Source organism: Saccostrea cucullata, unplaced genomic scaffold (genome assembly GCF_032062105.1).
Source record: "Saccostrea cucullata isolate Sc308-1 unplaced genomic scaffold, CSIRO_AGI_Scuc_v1 ctg7600, whole genome shotgun sequence".
NCBI classification, from domain to species: domain Eukaryota; kingdom Metazoa; phylum Mollusca; class Bivalvia; order Ostreida; family Ostreidae; genus Saccostrea; species Saccostrea cuccullata.
Window position 1 is genome coordinate 2,492 of NW_026927467.1, and position 21,697 is coordinate 24,188.

Below are 21,697 nucleotides of genomic sequence, written 5' to 3' on the forward strand. Positions count from 1 at the left end.
GGCCTGTTAAAACAAAAACTTTGAGAAAAAAATCTCAGAGGGTTTGGTTTTTTCACTGGTATATATTTCCTATAAAATATTAAACCAGGGTAAAAACGTTCAAAAGAATCTGTGGGGATTAGGCGAGTCATATGCCCACACCGAGTTGTTGCTCTGTGAGCATATCGGAAATTTCATAGTCGTACGATTTACCTAGACAGTTAAACTTTGTATAGCACCAAATGATATTATCTATATTTTTGAAACTTGCAGTTGTCGTTTTTCAGGGGTTTTCAGGGGTTGGGAGATATGGTACGCTTTACCTTTCCTTTTAACTGTTTTTGTATACGGAACAGGCATACCGTGCTGGTTTACCCATGATTGTTTACATTTCAATCGTGTAATGCTTCCAAATGTTATATATCTTGAAAACGTGTTTATTGTATTAAATATATTAATTGACCGTAAATAAAAAAATGTATTTATCTATAAATTTCAACTTGAACCTTAAAAATCCTGATTCGAACACTCGCGACAAATAACTGGGTGCTTCAACACCGTCGCTATGACCACTGAGCCACGAAGTCGCACAAACATTTCCCTTTCAATAACAAACAGTTCTATTTGTATAGCAAACACACAATTGGACTTGGGAGTTTTTTTTAGAATATATTCCGAAATTTAAAGTAGGTAAACTAAGTTTTTTATACAGTGTGGGTCTTCGTACCATTTTTTTTTAAATGGTGAGTGAAACATCCCTCCACGAAAAGATACTTTGAATTTTTGGAATGACATATTTGATAACAGAGAGATGAGATATATATTGAAAAATAATATACATGAATTATTTTTGCTCTTGCTAAAGGTCCACCGGGAGTTTGAACGAATTTGTTACATATTTTCAATATCTGATTTTGTGACTGCGCCGAGTACACCTACCATTTACACATTAAAATATCACTGAAGAAAAGAAATAAAATATTTGTAAAATATAGCTTGCTTTTATTAATTCCAAGTGTTAGTCAAATGTATATGAAAATTTTCACGGAAAGACGAAAGAAATAAGAATATTCACATCTCAATAATTTCCGAACAGCCCTCGTGTTAGTGTACGAACTGTATTTTAACCATCAAATATCAAAGTAGTAATTCATCGTTTATGAGGCAATTACTATGCAGCTTCCGTCTAAGACTTGGGAACTGCAGCTTGACGAGAAACCTAGCTTTCTCTGCAAAATAACATTTACTCATGAAGTTGACAATCAATAATCTATTAATTTTGGAATACATTATGAAACACATGCCTAAATCATCAAGAATTAGAGGTACTGTGAGCAATGAGCTAGGACTAACTGGCTCATCCACAAACAAACACACGACTGTTTTTCTACGTCTCCTCTGTTGCAAGTGGAAAATAATATAAAACAGAAAAGAACAATGAGGTCTTCTGAAGGAAGTCGAAAGACATCCAATACCCTTGTCCTTTCTAGGAATACTTTTCTCTTACTTAAAGGCGCCTGGACACAGTTTCAGCTGATTTTTGAAAACCAATATTAATGTTTACGATTCCTACCTAGGGCATCATCTATTGATTAGCAAAAATTTGAACATCATTTGTTGATTAACAATCGCGATTCAGAACTTTAAGTTCTTCATAATGTAAACAAAGCTCGTGCCTTGTTTATGTTCACAGATAGAAAATATCATATTTATAACAAAATGACGTTCAGCAAATCAATAGTAACTGTCGAATGGTATTTAAAATTAACTTTTTTTTGAAATTATCTACTTTGAACGAACAGATATTAGTATATTAACCTGTGTAAACAAAAACATGACACTAACCTTGTTTACATAACAAAGGTTTGGAGCTCTAATCTGTCTTGTATCAGGACAAAACTGTGTCCATGCTCCTTTAATATCTGACTAATTCATGTGTGTCTTTTTGAGATTTTCAGCAATTTTATTATTTATGAATTTATTTGTATCAAATTATGATAATTAAAATTACGAATGATAAATATGTTCTTTAACATTTTTTTCAGTATCCTTATTGAGACCAGATCTTAATGACAGACCCTACTACTTTAAAGTTTGTGACGCAAACGCAAAAGCTAGAATGAGGAAAGGGTACTTATGGATAGTGCATAACTCTAATTTTGGTTTTTTATGTAGCAACTACAGAGACCTTTGTAAAATGGAGAACGTTGATATTCATTGTTGATGATTGTCACAATTAACGTCCAAACATTATTTCATATATTTTAACATACACATTTTCGCTATGTAAATAACTTATTTAAATGTCTAATCCCCTGCTGTTATATGGTCAGTTCATGAGTTTGGGTGTAGCAATTGAGTAGAGCAGACACACTTCATTTGCTCGAGTATTACAGTATTATTCTACATCAATTATATCTGACCAGACTTTACATCTCTTCTAAGGTTTTTTGGTTTGTTTTATCAAATTAAAGGTTTTATCTTATACAGTTTCCTGAAATGGCCACATTTTATATACAATTGATATATTGTGTGAAATTTACAATATTTCAGTAGATCCCAAATTGGTCCAGGAAGCCATTACACCCAAACAACATACCATAACAGAACATTTAGATATGTTTTTAGCCTTGAAGAAGGATGTGGAGATAACGAACAGTATTCAATATCAAAGTCCATAAAACAATACAAAACAGGAGCAGAGCAAACACGGACCTCCGAAACATCAGAGGTGGGATCAGGTGCCATAGAGAGTGAGCATCCCCTGCTGACTGGTCACACCTGCCGTGTGCTCATTGTCATGATCAGGAAATAACAGAAAAAATCCGTCGTCAATTCAGTGTATAAAATGCAATTAATGGACTAACAATTAGAATGAAAAACGTCCGTCAGCATTTGATTCAATGATAAATTGCATTTGCTGACAAGGTCATTGTATCGACCATAGAACTAACGATATGATGATTTTCAACGAGACTGCTAATAGTAGAGCAAGCTCTTGCGTATCGAATCAACTGACATGTATAGACTCCGTATGCAGGTGATGAAGGTATATTGCTGCATAAGTAAGGGAAGGTGACGATAGAAAAGTTAAAGTCATCACATTTATCATATAGCTTGGTTGTTAAGATTACCATTAACGTCTTTTTCAAGTAAAATATCCAAGTATGAAACAGATGTGTCAGACTCTGTGGTATCTTTTATCTCAAGCTCATCAGGATATATCGTATCGACGTAGGAATGGAAATTACGATTGGTTATTGACAATACGTCGTCGATATATCTTAATGTCGAGTTGAAGTAGGTGTTTTCTTCTTTTCACACAATAGATTTTGCACAAATTCTGCTTCATATAAATATTAAAATAGGTCTGCTAATTAAGGAGCGCATTTGGTACCCATGGGAATTCTAATACATTGTTGGAATACCTGGTCTCCAAAAACCACATAGATATTGTCAATCAGAAACTGAAACATTTTTTGATGTCAACTTCAGAGTACTTGTGTGTAAAATCAGACTGTGTATTAACAAAATAATTTTGCAAATGAACAATATCCAGATAAGTAAATTTACGAGTTCCATTTTTATTGAAAAAGCAGCTGTCAATGACATCAAAAAGCCTGGACTTTAATTTATCGTTAAGAACGGTGGAATATAAAAATTGAAAACTCGTAAGTTTTTAAGCTGATGATTTTTGTAAAATCTTGTGATTTCAAGTTGTTCAAAAGTTCTTTGGAATTTTTGAGTATCCACATCTGATCCACACCACTTCTTGAATATATAGTGTTGCACAATAATCTTGACGTTTTTCCTTCACTACCGTCAATATCCTAGTAAGGAGTACAAAATAGGCTTGGTTGAAAATTTACTGGAACCCGCAATGTATATTTGTTTGTGAGGATTTTATGAAGTTTCGTAATCTTGAATAAATGTGATAAATTTCAAGAACTGTTCTAGTATTCCTTTTGTGTGGCAACCTATCGGTCCGCCTGCGACAATGATTCTATTCTGCACTGTAATGTGGAAATTTATTCATAATAATGATGACAAATGGGCTTTTTTGAAAGACAAATAAAATCAATATTCTTTTTGGTTATAGTTAAAGTCTGGTGGATATTTCAATTTAAAGTCACGTTTGAAGAAATACGCACGCTAACTGTCGATCCCGCCTACACTTTGCAACCATTTCATTCAAAATTAATGGCAATTTGGCCGTAAAATCATCTTTGTTAAATACAAAGAACAGTTCAATGGTAACTAGTGCTAATTGTAACGGGAACCGTTACAGATGTTCCCCAAACACTCCCCAACTCCCTTTTAGTGCCATATTCCCTGTAATATACTATGTATGAAAGCATGCAGTCCAAAAGTATTAAAAATCACTCATTCAAGTGTATTTCTAATTTCACTCGTTCCAAATGCACGCACGTGCGTGCACGTGCATGATGACCATACCTTCTTGTAGAAGTCCCTAATATTTATCCATGTTCTGAATCCCATCCTGTTTGGTTGAAAAACAAGGGAGTTATAGCCATTTCAAGTTTCCGCCAATCAGATTGCAGCACACGTGCATGCGCGTGATTTCATGATTTTTTTTTCTATATCGCATTGTAGGATATCCTAATGAATGACTATGTTTTAAATTTCAAAGCATTTCGTCAAAAAACAAAAGATATATAGTCATTTAAAGTTTCAGCCAATCAGATCGCAGAACACGTGCATGCGCGTAATTTCTTGAAATTTTTTTGTATATCATATTGCAGGACATCCTAATGTATGATTATGTTTTAAATTTCAAAGCATTTCGTCAAAAAACAAAGGCGATTAGTCTTTTAAAGTGTCAGCCAATCAGATTGCAGCACACGTGCATGTGCGTGATTTCATGAAATTTTCACTACATCATATTGTAGGATATCCTAATTCATGACCATGTTTTAAATTTCAAAGCATTTCGTCAAAAAACAGAGAAGATACTGAGATTTTTGTTTTAGCCAATCAGAGCGAAGCGCACGTGCATGCGCGTGAGTTCGTGCTAATTTGACAGTGTCACATTATCTACACTATTAATATATCTTTATATAATGAGTTTCAAATCATTTCATTAAAAAATGTAATAGTTATAGCTATATTAAGTATATGTCATTTCACGTGTTGCACGCGCACGCACGTGCATGCGTATGCGCGCAAAATGACCTTCGTTCCGCACACCTACACTACACACCCATTAACCCTAAAAAGGTTTTAGGTCAGTTGGGTGAACAGTTTCTGAGAACACTTCCGGACAAAAAAGTACCGGAGAACAAATAAGAAAAAAAAGAATAACTAGAAAAGAAACTCGTTGCGAGCAACGAGAGGTCTTCCGTCCGATTCAGAAAAAAAACCCCGTAAAATCAAACTGAAAAAGTGATTTTAAAAATCTGAAACACGGGGGATTGAACCCGGGTCGCCAGCGTGAAAATCCATTGCGGTACCCATTACACCTTTGGAAACCCGCTTCAAATTTAACATTCGAATATCGCGAGATTGCTTTTTTTTTATTCCAACATACATTACATCTTTTTAAAAATTCAGTTTGGAATTGTAAAATGACAGCTGCCAGCTTGCCAAACTTTTGTCAAGATGATCACATCGGAATTTGTAACTTGAATTTTAACAGTAATTTTTAGGATAGATAATCTATTTATGATGAACAGATGATACAGTTTTCTTTCCTTTTTTCGATATGTATTCAACTTTTTATCCCATGCAACTCCATATACAGGCATGGCAATGTTATATATTTCTAGACTATTGTCGCCATTTGTCTACTACTAAGTCAGATCATGATGCATTATTTCGTGCCAAACGTCACAAGTAGTTCTTAACGCTATTCCTTTGAAATGTTTGATTTATTTAATGGATGTGATAGCTTCAATGAAAATTAGAAATGTAAGTTCTTACAAATATAATTTCGTATACGGCCAAGTAACAATAAACTGTGAATTCGGTAAGATTTTCCACGAATTTTGTATCCTGTTTACCCCCAAAGTGGAGGTGAGTTACACATTCATAAAAAGACTGGAATGTTTCCCTGAAAAAAAATCACTCGTCCTCCAACGGTCAAGGAATCTGATACTATTTATGTCAATAACTTGCATTTATTACTTATTATTTATATAACCTTTAATAAACAATCTTTTAAAAAATGTTTTTCTTATTTTTGTCTTTTCTATTCATTTAATATGTCACAAGCCTGCGTAAAGAAAAATAAACAGAAGTCAAGTCATACTTCAGAAACATAGTGAATAAGGCAAGTTTCTTGAAAAGCATTATAACCATGGTTTAGGATAAGTTTTCCCTGGTGCAAAATAAAAGACTGAAGTCATCGTATTTCCACTTGTAGTCATGTTGTATTCTACAATGAGATGCAAAAGCGATTTCAATAGAAGTTTAAGGAAACCTCATGTTAAAAGTATACTCAATGCAACGTAATTGCGATGTAGCAATCAAAAGAATCCTTTACATTTCATAAATCTTTTTGGTAGAAGTTTTGTTCATCTAAACGCTCAGCTGACCTTCTAGAACCCGACTTGCTTAATGGCGGAGTTTACCGAGACCGCCGCCATCTTGGACACGCTTCAGATTTTTAAATGCGAATATCTAGTGTGCAGATTGATCAATTCTTAAATAAATTATATATTTGACCTTTCCAGTAGGGTCTTGATTACCATTAATTATATCAAAGAAAAATATTGAAAAACAAAAAAAGTTGAAAAAGTGTACATTTTGAATTCACCTTCTGTAGCGACCGGAAGTTCTTACGACGCAAACGAAGTCAAAATTGCACATCTATAACTCATGGTCTATCATCTCTAACAATTCTCCAGTTAATATCTTTAGCCGTTTTCGAGAACACTCGAAGACAAAATTGCATTTTAAAATCAGGAAATTGCCCATAACTTGGCACTGGTACCGAATTTTCCAACAAACGGAATTTTATATAAAATTCATATAATGACCTATAATTCCTAAAATTCTCATTGAAATCCACCAAATAGTTTACGAGAAATCGCCTGCACAAAATTTTGTCTAAAAAAAAAAGAATAATAATAATAACTAGAAACGATCTCGTTGCGAGCAACGAGAGGTCTTCCGTCCGATTCAGGAAAAGAACCTAAAATCGAGCTGAAAAAGTGGTCGCAAAGAGGATTGAACCCAGGTCGCCAGCGTGAAAATCCAACGCGCTTTTATTCTCTTTATTCCCAACACGCTTAAATTACACGTTTGAGTCCACTGCTCTAAATGTACTTGAATATACTTCTTCAACAATACACCTGTCTAAGAATCACGAAAGGCGCGCCACTATTTATAATTTCGCGCCAAACGCCACAAGTTAATCTGCGCGCCTTTTCTTTGTAATGTTTCATTAAATAGGCGTGATAGCTTCAATAAAATAAAGAAAAAGGAACGTTCTTTAAGCCTAAATTTCGAGGTTTAGAAAGTGTATTTAACAGATTGTACATATTCTATATCTTATATAGGTAAGTAACACAAAAGAAGTGAAATTGGAATCATTTTAAATTTTTTTTTTATTACCCGTTTATCCCCAAAGTGAAGTAACCTGATTCTTTACACCTTCATGAAAAGGTAGAAATGGTTCGATGAAAGACATGTCTCGCCCTTCGACGGTCAAGGAATCAGATTTCATTTCTGTTCAATGTTCAACTTTAAATATCTTTGAGAAAAGAATGTTAAATAAATATAAACTCCATTAGACGATCTTATTTAAAAAAGGTTTTCTTATTTCTGTCTTTTGTATTTTTAATATGAATCAAGTGTGCATGGGAAACACAGTGGTTACGTTTGTGAAAAACTAATAAATTTTGAATACTGCTCTAAATATAGTTATGTATACAGTACACCTGCAACAGTACACCTGTCTAAGAATCATAAAAGGCGGGCCACTATTCATAATCTGGCGACAAACACCACGAGTAAATATTCGTGCCTATCCTTTGGACTGATCTATCAAATAGGTGTGATAGCTTCAATGAAATTAAATATTAAATAAAACAACTTCTTATCGCCTTTATTTTATTTCGACGTTAAGAAAGTAAATTTAACACATTGCACACACGTATCTAGCCCAATTACACTAAAGCAGTAAAACGGAAATTAAGTTTTAAGATTGTCACTGAATTGCAGCGTACTACTAGGTGAAAGTCCACGTAGTTTTTTTTTACTTTTCATGTATCATTTAGTCAAACGCTCAGCTGCCTCCATATTGCAGTGTACTACTAGGTGAAAGTCCACGTAGTTTTTTTACTTTTCATGTATCATTTAGTCAAACGCTCAGCTGCCTCCATAAACCCCTACTCGCGAAATGGTGGAGTTGACAGAGACAGCCGCCATCTTGGGTCCGCTTCAGATTTTCAAATATTAATATCTAGAGTTCTGATTAACCAATAGCCAAACAACTTATATAGTAAGCATCGATCAAAGGGTCTCTATTATCATTCCAAAAATAAATAAAAAATTTTGAAAAACAAAAAAGTTAGAAAATACGATTTTTTAATTCGCTTCTCCTAACGACAAGAAGTACCGACGATGAACAAAGTGTCGCGTCCTGGATGGTATATATCACTATCTATAATCCCTGAAAGTTTCATGTTGATATCTTTTACCGATTTTGAGTTTAATCGCGGACAAAATGTCATTTTAATTTCAGGAAATTGTCCGTAACTTGGCACCGGAAGTGAGTTTCCAAATTTTCTCTCGGATATACAAAATTCATGTTCCGACACATCTTTCCTGAAAAGTTCACGTCATTCCATTGAGTAGTCTTCGAGAAATCGAGTGCACAAAATTAGAAAGTCAAAAAAATAATAAAAAGAATAATAAAAATAATAACTAGATACGATCTCGTTGCGAGCAACGAGTAGGTCTTCCGTTAAATTTCTAGATAAGATGAGATGTGATTTTGACTGAGATATTCGTTAAAAGAGAATGACATTAAGTTTTTCTTCATTAAATTTAAAGTTTCTGTTTTTTTATCCAATATTCTGAACATCTTTTGTTCAATATTGCTTATAAAAATACTCCCCCTTTTCGAGATGTAAAGCATAAAAAACTAGTGCTAATTGTAACGGGAACCGTTACAGATGTTCCCCAAACGCTCCCCAACTCCTTTTTGGTGCCATATTCCCTGTAAGCTTCATTAAATAAGACAAACTCTGTGCATTTTTGACTTTAACAACGTTTTCTCAGAAAGATACCAATTATATTTAAATTTTAGCATTGCACCCGTGCGCATGTGAATGCATGTGCGTTATGATCATATCATCTTGTCTACACTATCTACATATTTTAATATACAATATATTAAAGCATTCAGTCCAAAAGTAAGAAAAATCACTCTTTCAAGTGTATTTTTCATTTCACTCGTTCCAAATGCACGCACGTGCGTGCACGTGCATGATGACCATACCTTCTTGTAGGAGTCCCTTATATCTATATATATTCTAAATCCCATCCTGTTTGGTTGATAAACAAGGGAGTTATAGCCATTTCAAGTTTAAGCCAATCAGATTGCAGCACACGTGCATGCGCGTGATTTCATGACTTTTATTCTATATCATATTGTAGGATATCCTAATTCATGACTATGTTTTAGATATTAAAGCATTTCGTCAAAAAACAAAGGAGATATAGCCATTTAAAGTTTCAGCCAATCAGATTGCAGCACGCGGGCATGCGCATGCTTTCATGAAAATTCTTATACATCATGCTGTAGATCTTCATAATTTAGGTCTATGTTCAAAATTTCAAAGGATTATGACAAGAAACAAGAAAGATATTGAGACTTAAGTTCCAGCCAATCAGAGCGAAGCGCACGTGCATGCGCGTGAGGTCTTACTTTTTTGACCACGTCATTTTGTCTATGCTTCTAATATATACTTATAATATGAGTTTCAAAGCATTTCATCAATAATTTAAATAGTTACGTCGGTATAAATTATATTGGACATTTCTCGTGTTGCACGTGCGAGCTCTTGCAAGCACATGTGCATGCACATGCATTCATGATAAATCTTATCTTACAGTCTGTAGATCTCCCTAATGTATGACTATGTTCAAAATTTCAAATGATTTTATCAAAAAACAAAAAAGATATTGAGACTTTAGTTTCAGCCAATCAGAGCGAAGCGCACGTGCATGCGCGTGCAATCTTGCTATTTTGACCATGCCATCTTGTGCTTACTACTAATATATCCTTACTTTATAAGTTTCAAAACATTTCGTCACAAAATAGAAAAGTTACGGTTATATCCATTGTATATTGGTCATTTTAAGTTTTGCACGTGCGCGCTCTTGCAAGCACGTGCGCGCAAAATGACCTTGATTCCGCAAATCTACATAACATGCCTACTTACCTGTCACGTGGTCAAGCTGGCTATCTCCAAGAATCACACAAGTTCAATAAGTTTAATAAATTTATTTACAAAAAAAAAATAATAATAATAAAGATCTCACACAAACTTACCACACACAAATTCACACCCTCATTCTCACTATTAAACAATTAAACAAAGAAAAAAAACAATTGGTAATCAACAATTACCCAATTAACAAATTCATTAATCAGCCAATCACCCCGGGTATCTAATTCAGTTATTAATGCCAAACATGTTCACAGATCATAGATTATCCTCGTCATCATCACGATCATCATCATCAACATCATCCTCATCCTCGATGCAGGAATGAAATCAAAAGTTTGCCTTTTCTTATAAAGCGCTAACTCAAAGTTTCTTGGATAGACTTATCTGTTATCCGTTCACCAACAAATATTTGGATCCACGCACAGCACTCTTCCGGGTCTTAGTCCCTGGAACCTTTCGCCTCACAATGATCCCCTCAGCTCAGTCTATGTATCAAGCACAGGTCATACCAATATCCATGACGCACGGACCTGTCTCCGTGCCAGTGTCAAAATATTGCATGTACTGCTGCTATGTACATATACTAGCTGCTTCGAATCAGAAACGTGTCTGCAGCTACGCTTCTCTGCCGGGAATGACCAGGCCTCAATTGTTCTGGTCGACTTAGCTATTTTGCAAGGACTTATGGGAATAGTATGCATAGGGACAAAACGCGGGAAATTCAAATTATATACGCAAGTGCAATAGTGATTGTTACACACCTCCCCCCTTAATTAAAAAATGGTAACATTTTTTTAAAACAACAATCACTACTAACTTGCCCTAACAATTTTGAAATAACTGAACGTATTTACAAAATTCTGAATACAAACCTGGCTAATTTCTCCTTAGCTGATTATTGGCGACTAAGGTAATCTGCGCCGACGTTTTGGCCTCCCTTTATAGCTTCTATCCGGAACCGATAAGGTTGTAATTGTAGAGCCCAGCGCATTAACCTCGAGTTCTCTGTTTTGGACTTGTTAAGGTATGTTAATGGCTGATGGTCAGTCTCCAATACAAACTCACGTCCATAAAGATATTGATGGAACTTCTGAATTCCCCATACTACTGCTAAGCATTCCTTCTCTATAACAGCGTATGATCTCTCTCTGGGTTGCAGTTTTCTGCTTGCGTAAGCTACTGGAAGCTTCTCTCCATGTTCTTCCTGCAAAAGAACTGCTCCTAGTCCGTCATCTGCAGCATCTGTTCGTAAGATAAATACTTCACTGAAGTCTGGAAGTTTCAGAATTGGTTCTGAGGATAACATCTTTTTCAGTGTATCGAATGAACGTTGCTGAATGTCTGTCCAAACTACTTTGTTGGGTTGTCCTTTCTTTGTCAAATCTGACAGTGGGACGGCAATCGCTGAAAAATTTGGTATGAATCTTCTGTAGAATCCTGCCAACCCCAAGAACGATCTAACCTGCTTCTTTGTCATGGGTACTGGAGCATTTCGAATAGCTTCTATCTTGTTTAAATCTGGTTTTAGTCTCTGGTCACCTACTATGTGTCCTAAACAGTCTATCTGATCATATCCTATGAAACACTTAGACGGTCGCGCTGTAAGTCCTGCTTTCCTAAGTCTGGTGAATAACTCTCTCAGTGCCATCAGATGTTCCTCCCAAGTATCTGAGTATACGATGATATCGTCTATGAAGTTGTCAACCCCCACCATGCCGTGTAGAAGTTTCCTCATCAGTCGGCTAAACGTCGCCGGCGCATTCACTAATCCGAATGGCATAGTACGAAATTGATACAAACCAGACGATGTTGAAAAGGCTGTGAGAGCTTTACTATCTTCTTCCATAGGAACTTGCCAGTACCCTTTACTCAAATCCAATTTCGAAACAAACTTCTTCCCTGTCATCTTTGAAAATATACTCTCTGTGTTCGGCATAGGCTCGGCGTCAAAGACTGTAATAGAGTTTAGTCTACGAAAGTCTATGCAGAATCTGTTTGTTCCGTCCTTTTTCCTAGCTATGACTACCGGTGATGAATATGGTGAGACAGATGGTTCTATAACATTCAACTGTAACATCTTCTCCACTTCTTCCTTTATGACACCCTCGGTATTGAAAGGAATAGGATACTGCTTCACCCGTATTGGATTTGATGATGTCAGTTCAATCTTATGCTTAACTAGTGTAGTCATTCCTGGAACGTCAGTGAGAACATCAGCATACGACTCGCACAAAGATTTCACCGATTCTAGTTTATCAGCTTCCAGTCCCTCATTGAAACGTACATCTGACACTGTTTCTGTCTGAGTATCTGTTGGTAACATCATTGAATTCTGCTCATCAAGTGTTCCCTCTTCACTGAAGTCAATAAGTGATATGGCGCAAGTTGTAAGAACTCCACAGTGTATTTCCTCACGAGGAATGTACTGTTTCAACAAATTCGCGTGAAGTGTCTTTACTTTACTTCCCATCTCAACTTTGTAATCCATATCGCCAACTTTCTGCACAACTTTATATGGTCCTCGCCACTGCATCAAGAGTTTATTTGACTTTGTCGGAAGTAGAACAAGTACTTGGTCACCAACTTTCATCCTTCGATCCCTTGTTCTCTTATTGTAATGCTTTCTCTGATGCTTCCTTGCTTTTTCCAATTGTTGATGAGCAATCTTACATGTCTCTTCAAGTTTCTCCTTTAAGTCTAGTATATATTGGTAAGTAGTCTTCACCTCACTGTCTGGTATGTCCTTGGTCCACAACTCCTTGAGTATCATCATCGGACCACGCACTGATCGACCATAGAGTAGCTCAAAGGGTGAAAATCCAAGGCTCTCTTGAGGTATCTCTCGATAAGCGAAGAGAAGTGCGTTGAGGTACTTATCCCAGTCTCTCGGGCGTTCAGCACACATGCGCTTCAACATCTGCTTTAACGTACCGTTGAATTTTTCAACAAGGCCGTTGCACATCGGGTGATACGGCGTTGTAGTTAGGCGTTTGAGTGACAGCAATCTGCTTACTTCCTTCATAACCTCAGATGTAAACTGCGATCCTTGGTCTGTAAGCATTTCTGAAGGAACACCAACTCTGCTGAAAACGTCTACAAGCGCCTCTGCAACTCGTTCCGTTTCGATTCCTTTAAGTGCCACAGCTTCTGGATACCTGGTCGCATAGTCTATAATAGTGAGGATATATCGATTTCCTCTGTCTGTGACTGGCTGAAGCGGACCAACAATATCCACAGCTATGCGTTGAAATGGTTCTGATATCATGGGCATTTGTCCAAGAGGAACTGCAGGTACTCTTCCCTTAGGTATTGTTCGTTGGCATACGTCACACGAACGACAAAATCGCTTGACATCTGCTTGTACTCCTGGCCAAAAGAATTCTGCTAGTATTCTATCTGTAGTCTTCTTAACACCCAAATGTCCTGCCATAAGACATTCATGAGCCATCTTCATAACCATTGGTCTATACTTCTTCGGAACCATCAACTGTCGATACGTCTTTCCATTTGACACCTTTGGACTACTGAATTCTCTGTAGAGTAATTGCTTCCGTATAAACATCCTGGTTGAACCTCCATCACCGAGCTCCTTTACTGTCCCTTGCTTAGCAATGTCCCAACTCTTGCTTAACGAATCGTCTTTCGTCTGTTCACTTAACATCTCATCACGTGATACATCTTGTAGAGTTTCAGGAACCCTCAATGGTTTATAGGGTAACTGCTTCTTCTTAAGTTGACTGCGTGTCTCAACAGCAAATGAAGGTTTAGAAGTTTTCATCCAATGAATATCCGGGTTGTCTGGTTTCCGAACACCATCAAAATTCCCAAGAATCAGATCAAACATCGGTGTTTCGAAGCATGAGACTTCAATTGTTCCAGTAAAATATGGTGTGTCAGCTTCAACTATCGCAACATCTGCATCTACTACACTTCCGTCAGCAAGCATGCATTTGTGAGTTTTTCCAGTCAGTTGGTTTGACGTAACCAGACTTTTCCGAATCACCGCACCACGACATCCGGTATCTCATAACACTGTCACAAGTTTATCGCCAACACATCCTTTCACAACTGGCATCACTCCATCATCAACTGAATTAATGTCACTTTGCGGCTTATGCGCACCAACATGAGAAGAGTCGTGTTCTTTTCCTTGCGAAAAGCGACGTCCATTTTTGTTGAATCCCTGTTGTGGTTTCTGTGGTCTATCAAATTTTTCCTGTGTGTTTGTCTTAATTGCTGATGACTTCCTCAAAGGACAATCAAACTGCTTGTGTCCGTATTTATCACAATTAAAACACTTGATTCCACCACTGGTTTTGGTTCCTTCACTAGAACTTGGAAAAGATAATTGCTTTCCAAAGGAAACTTTCTTGTCGAAGATCGGTCTTTGGGTAACAGCTGATGAACAAGTTGCTCTCGCCTCAACATACTGATCAGCATATCTGGCCATATCCTGAATAGAAGGAGGAATTCGTTCCTTCAAGAATAAGGAAAGTTCTTTGTTACAACACAAAATGAATTGTTCACGTAACATCAAATCTTTGAGTCCTTCATAAGTCTTAACTGTTTTCGATAACTCCATCCATCGTTCCATGTAACTTTCAAGTCTAGTTGAAAACTGAATAAAGGTTTCACTACCATCAGGTTTTGAAGATCTGAATTTCTTTCTGAATGCATCCTCAGTCATGTCAAACCGTTTCATCAGTGCTTTCTTAAGTTCATCAAAGTCCAACGCACTGTCTGGTGGTAATCTAGCGAACACATCCAACGCTTTTCCTTTTAGAAGTGCACTCAAGTGAGCTCCCCAATTTTGTCTTTGCCATTGCTGTGAGATAGCGTATCTTTCAAATCGCTGTATGTACGCGTCGATGTTGTCTTTTACCTCATCAAACGCTGGTAATTTTGGTCCTCTAACAGGTTGTTGTGTTTCAGTGTGATGTAGCGCAGTTGACTCAAGAACTTTATGTGATCTCTCTGCTGCCATCATTTGAAATCTGTGATCTATTTCCATTTCTTCAATTTTCCTCTTGTGTTCAGCCTCAGCGTTTTGTTCCTTCATGGATTCGAGTTCCAGCTGATATTCGCGCTCCTGTTTAGCCATACGTTCTGCACGATCTTTCTCACGTTCGTCTCTAAGTCTTGCCTGTTCATTGTTCACAAACTGTTGAAGTTCTGCATCCTTGAGTCCCATTTGCGTCCCAACTTCCAAGAGTTCCTTCATCTCCTTGATGGTTGTCATCGTGCCTATGGGTACTGAGCCACCTTACCAAAGACTTTAATGATCCAAGGATAATATTCTTTCTAATTAAGAAATATGTCTCACGTCACCTTACCTTTAACCTATGTAAGGGAGAACCATACTTTCACTTACCTCTGTGTAACTATACAGGAATCCCAAGAGTAACTACTACCACTAACCTAACGTATATTTACAACTACTTGGCAAACCTACACCTACTTAGTGAAAATGTGTAATTTGGGGACGGTCAGCAATCCCACCGCTGCCACCAAATGTCACGTGGTCAAGCTGGCTATCTCCAAGAATCACACAAGTTCAATAAGTTTAATAAATTTATTTACAAAAAAAAAAATAATAATAACAAAGATCTCACACAAACTTACCACACACAAATTCACACCCTCTTTCTCACTATTAAACAATTAAACAAAGAAAAAACAACAATTGGTAATCAACAATTACCCAATTAACAAATTCATTAATCAGCCAATCACCCCGGGTATCTAATTCAGTTATTAATGCCAAACATGTTCACAGATCATAGATTATCCTCGTCATCATCACGATCATCATCATCAACATCATCCTCATCCTCGATGCAGGAATGAAATCAAAAGTTTGCCTTTTCTTATAAAGCGCTAACTCAAAGTTTCTTGGATAGACTTATCTGTTATCCGTTCACCAACAAATATTTGGATCCACGCACAGCACTCTTCCGGGTCTTAGTCCCTGGAACCTTTCGCCTCACAATGATCCCCTCAGCTCAGTCTATGTATCAAGCACAGGTCATACCAATATCCATGACGCACGGACCTGTCTCCGTGCCAGTGTCAAAATATTGCATGTACTGCTGCTATGTACATATACTAGCTGCTTCGAATCAGAAACGTGTCTGCAGCTACGCTTCTCTGCCGGGAATGACCAGGCCTCAATTGTTCTGGTCGGCTAAGCTATTTTGCAAGGACTTATGGGAATAGTATGCATAGGGACAAAACGCGGGAAATTCAAATTATATACGCAAGTGCAATAGTGATTGTTACATTACCCTAAAAAGGTTTCACCTAAGTCGGATGTGTAGTATACAAGATCACTCGCGGACAAAATTTTCCCAGGAAGAAAAATAATAAGAATAATAATAATAAGAAACAGAGTAAAAACAATATGTTCCCCAACTTCGTTTGGGGAACATAATAAAGCATTTTGGCCCCTGGCGATCCCTTATTACATAACATATGATCAAAATATTATAACATATTGTTGCATATCGTTAAAATGAATATCTTTGCTTCTCAAAATGTATACTTAATACAAAATATGCATCATTAAAGAGTTAAAGACTTCTGGCCCCTCTGAGCCCCTAATTTGATGAGAGGGCACCTTTTTCTTGATATCAAACGTTAGGTCTTGTGATTTCAAAGACTTTTTGTTCTACACCTATTCAGAGATTTCTTTTCGTTTAGGAGATATGCTTTATATAAATATTTAGGGGCCACTCCTACAAGTCCTTAATGGGGCCGTTTTACAAAAATTCAAAGTATGCATATTGTTTAGCACATTATTCTGACGTTCCTTTCTTCAATATTACTTATCAAAATTTTCCCCCTTTTCGAGATATCAAGCGTCAAAGATTTGACATTCTGGCCCCTTGTGACCCCTTATTACGTAACATATGATCAAAATTTTATAATTTATCGTTGCAAATCGTTAATATGAACATCTTGCTTCTAAAATTCCTCTTTAAATTTTGATCATTAAAGAGTTTAAGATGAAAGACTTCTGGCCCCTCGCAGCCCCTAATTGGAGGAGGTGGCCCCTTTTTCTTGATGTCAAACGAAAGGTCTTGTGATTTCAAAGACTTTTTGTTCTACACCTATTCAGAGATTTCGTTTCATTTAGGAGATATGCTTTATATAAATATTTAGGGGCCACTCCTACAAGTCCTTAATGGGGCCATTTTACAAAAATTCAAAGTATGCATATTGTTTAACACATTAATCTAGCCATCTTTTGTTCAATATTGCTTATCAAAATATTCACCCTTTTCGAGGAATGAAACGTCAAAGATTTGACATTCTGGCCCCTTGTGACCCCTAATTACGTAACATATGATCAAAATTGTATCATATATTGTTGCAAATCGTTAGTATGAACATCTTTGCTTTTGTAATGCATTACAAAATATTGATCATGAAAGAGTTAAAGATAAAAGACTTCTGGCCCCTCTCAGCCCCTAATTTGAGGAGTCGGCCCCTTTTTATTGATGTCAAACGAAAGGTCTTGTGATTTCAAAGACTTTTTGTTCTACACCTATTCAGAGATTTCTTTTCGTTTAGGAGATATGCTTTATATAAATATTTAGGGGCCACTCCTACAAGTCCTTAATGGGGCCGTTTTACAAAAATTCAAAGTATGCATATTATTTAGCACATTAATCTAGCCATCTTTTGTTCAATATTGCTTATCAAAATATTCACCCTTTTCGAGATATGAAGCGTCAAAGATTTGACATTCTGGCCCCTTGTGACCCCTAATTACGTAACATAAAATCAAAATTGTATCATATATTGTTGCAAATCGTTAATATGAACACCTTTGCTTCTGTAATGCATCACAACATATTGATCATTAAAGAGTTAAAGATAAAAGACTTCTGGCCCCTCTGAGCCCCTTATTTTAGGAATCGGTCCCTTTTTCTTGATATCAAACGAAAGGTCTTGTGATTTCAAAGACTTTTTGTTCTACACCTATTCAGAGATTTCTTTTCGTTTAGGAGATATGCTTTATATAAATATTTAGGGGCCACTCCTACAAGTCCTTAATGGGGCCGTTTTACAAAAATTCAAAGTATGCATATTGTTTAGCACATTATTCTGACCATCCTTTCTTCAATATTACTTATCAAAATTTTCCCCCTTTTCGAGATATGAAGCGTCAAAGATTTGACATTCTGGCCCCTTGTGACCCCTTATTACGTAACATATGATCAAAATTTTATAATTTATCGTTGCAAATCGTTAATATGAACATCTTGCTTCTAAAATTCATCTTTAAATTTTGATCATTAAAGAGTTTAAGATGAAAGACTTCTGGCCCCTTGCAGCCCTTAATTTGAGGAGGTGGCCCCTTTTTCTTGATGTCAAACGAAAGGTCTTGTGATTTCAAAGACTTTCTGTTCTACACATATTCAGAGATTTCGTTTCGTTTAGGAGATATGCTTTATATAAATATTTAGGGGCCACTCCTACAAGTCCTTAATGGGGCCGTTTTACAAAAATTCAAAGTATGCATATTATTTAACACATTAATCTAGTCATCTTTTGTTCAATATTGCTTATCAAAATATTCACCCTTTTCGAGATATGAAGCGTCAAAGATTTGACATTCTGGCCCCTTGTGACCCCTAATTACGTAACATATGATCAAAATTGTATCATATATTGTTGCAAATCGTTAATATGAACATCTTTGCTTCTGTAATGCATCACAAAATATTGATCATTAAAGAGTTAAAGATAAAAGACTTCTGGCCCCTCTGAGCCCCTTATTTGAGGAGTCGGTCCCTTTTTCTTGATATCAAACGAAAGGTCTTGTGATTTCAAAGACTTTTTGTTCTACACCTATTCAGAGATTTCTTTTCGTTTAGGAGATATGCTTTATATAAATATTTAGGGGCCACTCCTACAAGTCCTTAATGGGGCCGTTTTACAAAAATTCAAAGTATGCATATTGTTTAGCACATTAATCTAGCCATCTTTTGTTCAATATTGCTTATCAAAATATTCACCCTTTTCGAGATATGAAGCGTCAAAGATTTGACATTCTGGCCCCTTGTGACCCCTAATTACGTAACATATGATCAAAATTGTATCATATGTTGTTGCAAATAGTTAAGATAAATACTTTTGCTTCTGTAATGTATAACAAAATATTGATCATTAGGGAGTTATAGATAAAAGACTTCTGGCCCCTCTGAGCCCCTTATTTTAGGGGTCAGCTCCACTTTTTTGACATCAAATGAAAGGCCTTGTGATTTTGCACATTTTTTCTTCAATATGCTTTAACAAATTATGAACGCGTATGAAGATATGAAACAAAATGTGTCAATTTTTGTGAGATATTTCTGAGACATTTTTTCGGGCCCTACCGAGCTCCGGCGCCTTTTGCGCTAGAAAGATTTGGAGACCCAATTACAACTCACCAAACCTTCCTTTACTTTCACTGAAAATCTTAAGTTGATATCTTAAGTCGTTTCGGAGGAGTTTCCTGGACAAGCCGACCCTCTGAAAATCAGAAAATCCACCATATCTCACGACCGGAAGTGAGATCATCAAAAAGAAAAAAAACCTATCAAGATCAATTGAATATCTTTCAGATCTGAAAGTTTGGTATAAATCGGACGAGCCATCTCTGAGAAATCGCTTGCACAAAATCGGTTGGAAGAAAAATAATAATAATAATAATAGGGAAAAAGAAACCGAACGAAAACAATAAGGTCTTCCGTTGGAAACGGAAGACCTTAATAAGAAACAATAGAATCACTATAAGGTCTTCCGTGAAGACGGAAGACCTTAATAAGAAGAAACAATAGAATCACTATAAGGTCTTCCGTGAAGATGGAAGACCTTAATAATAATAACTAGAGCAAAGCTCGTTGCAAAGCAACGAGTGGGTCTTCCGTCCTGTTTGACCGGAAGTAGTTTTCATTTTTAACGAAAATGAGAAATAACGCCCAAAATTTGATTGAATCCTCAATAGCTATGTTAATTAATACAAAATACGGCATTTTTTGCTACTTCCGGTTTGACCGGAAGTGACGACGACGGATGGAAAATTAATTTTTATGTTCCCAGTGACATAGGATACCCGAAAACTTGTCAAGAAAGGCCAAAATACGCGTTTTCCGACTACTTCCGGTTTGGCCGGAAGTGACGTCGTTGGACATATTTTGTCGACGCCCGTAGATTAAGCTTGACATTTTGAACAACTTTGCTTCTTTGACGTATTACAAATTCTCAATACTTTTTGAGATACAAATGAAAAACGTTCGGCCCCTCTAGGTCCCTAATTTTAGGGGCCAGCCCTTTTTTTGAGATATCATTTAAAAGATCTTGGAATTCTACACTTATTTTGTTCTATATGTTTTATCAAAATATGTCCAGGTAAAAAAATATCGTAGAAAAGGTCTTAAAAATTTTGAAATTCGCGATACGACAATTTTCGGGTCCTAGCGAGCCCCAACGTGCGGCACTTCCGATAAAAATGAAATATATTTTGCACATTTATAGACTTAGGACTATCATACCTGAAATTTTCACGTTTCTATCTATAGCCATTTTTTAGAACGTTCGCGGACAACCTGACCCTTCAAAAATCATAAAATCGCCAATATTTCCGGACCGGAAGTGACGTCATCAAATCGGAAAAAAAGAATCAAGTTCAAGTAATGTTACATGAGTCCTGAAAGTTTCATGAAAATCTATCGAGCCGTTTTCGAGAAATCGCGTGCACAAAATCGGTAAGAAAAAAAAGAATAATAATAGGTAAGAAAAAAAGTGAAAAAGAAACCGAAGAATAACAAGAAGGTCTTCCGCTGAAGACGGAAGACCTTAATAATAATAATAATAACTAGGGCTAATTGTAACGGGGACCGTTACAGATGTTCCCCAAACGCTCCCCAACTCCCTTTTGGTGCCATATTCCCTGTAAGCGCTATTAAATAAGACACACTTCATGCAATTTAGACTTAAACGACGTTTTCCCAGAAGAATACAAAATATATTTAAATTTTAGCATTGCACGCGTGCTCATCTGAATGCATGTGCGTAATGACCGTATCATCTTGTCTACACTATTTATATATTTTAATATCAACTCAATTAATCAAGAAGTATTAAAAATACACTCATTTAAGCGTATTTTTAATATTACTCATTTCACGTGCACAAACGTGCATGCACTTGCATGGAAACTATACCTTCTTGTAGGAGTCTGTTATGTCTGTCTATGTTCTAAATCCCATCCTGTTTGGCTGAAAAACAAGGGAGTTAAAGCCATTTCC

The 21,697-nt window shown here is 36.4% G+C and overlaps 2 protein-coding genes across 2 annotated transcripts; both read right to left on the reverse strand.

Annotated features, from left to right (window-relative positions):
- Positions 1-11,295: 11,295 nt before the first annotated feature.
- LOC134274562 (uncharacterized) lies at positions 11,296-14,346 on the reverse strand. Its single transcript, XM_062756837.1, has one exon. It carries the CDS (start codon positions 14,344-14,346, stop codon positions 11,296-11,298), a length of 3,051 nt encoding a protein of 1,016 aa, XP_062612821.1.
- A 78-nt stretch (positions 14,347-14,424) lies between these two features.
- LOC134274563 (uncharacterized) lies at positions 14,425-15,639 on the reverse strand. Its single transcript, XM_062756838.1, has one exon. The coding sequence runs from the start codon at positions 15,637-15,639 to the stop codon at positions 14,425-14,427; it is 1,215 nt and encodes a 404-aa protein (XP_062612822.1).
- Positions 15,640-21,697: the final 6,058 nt, after the last annotated feature.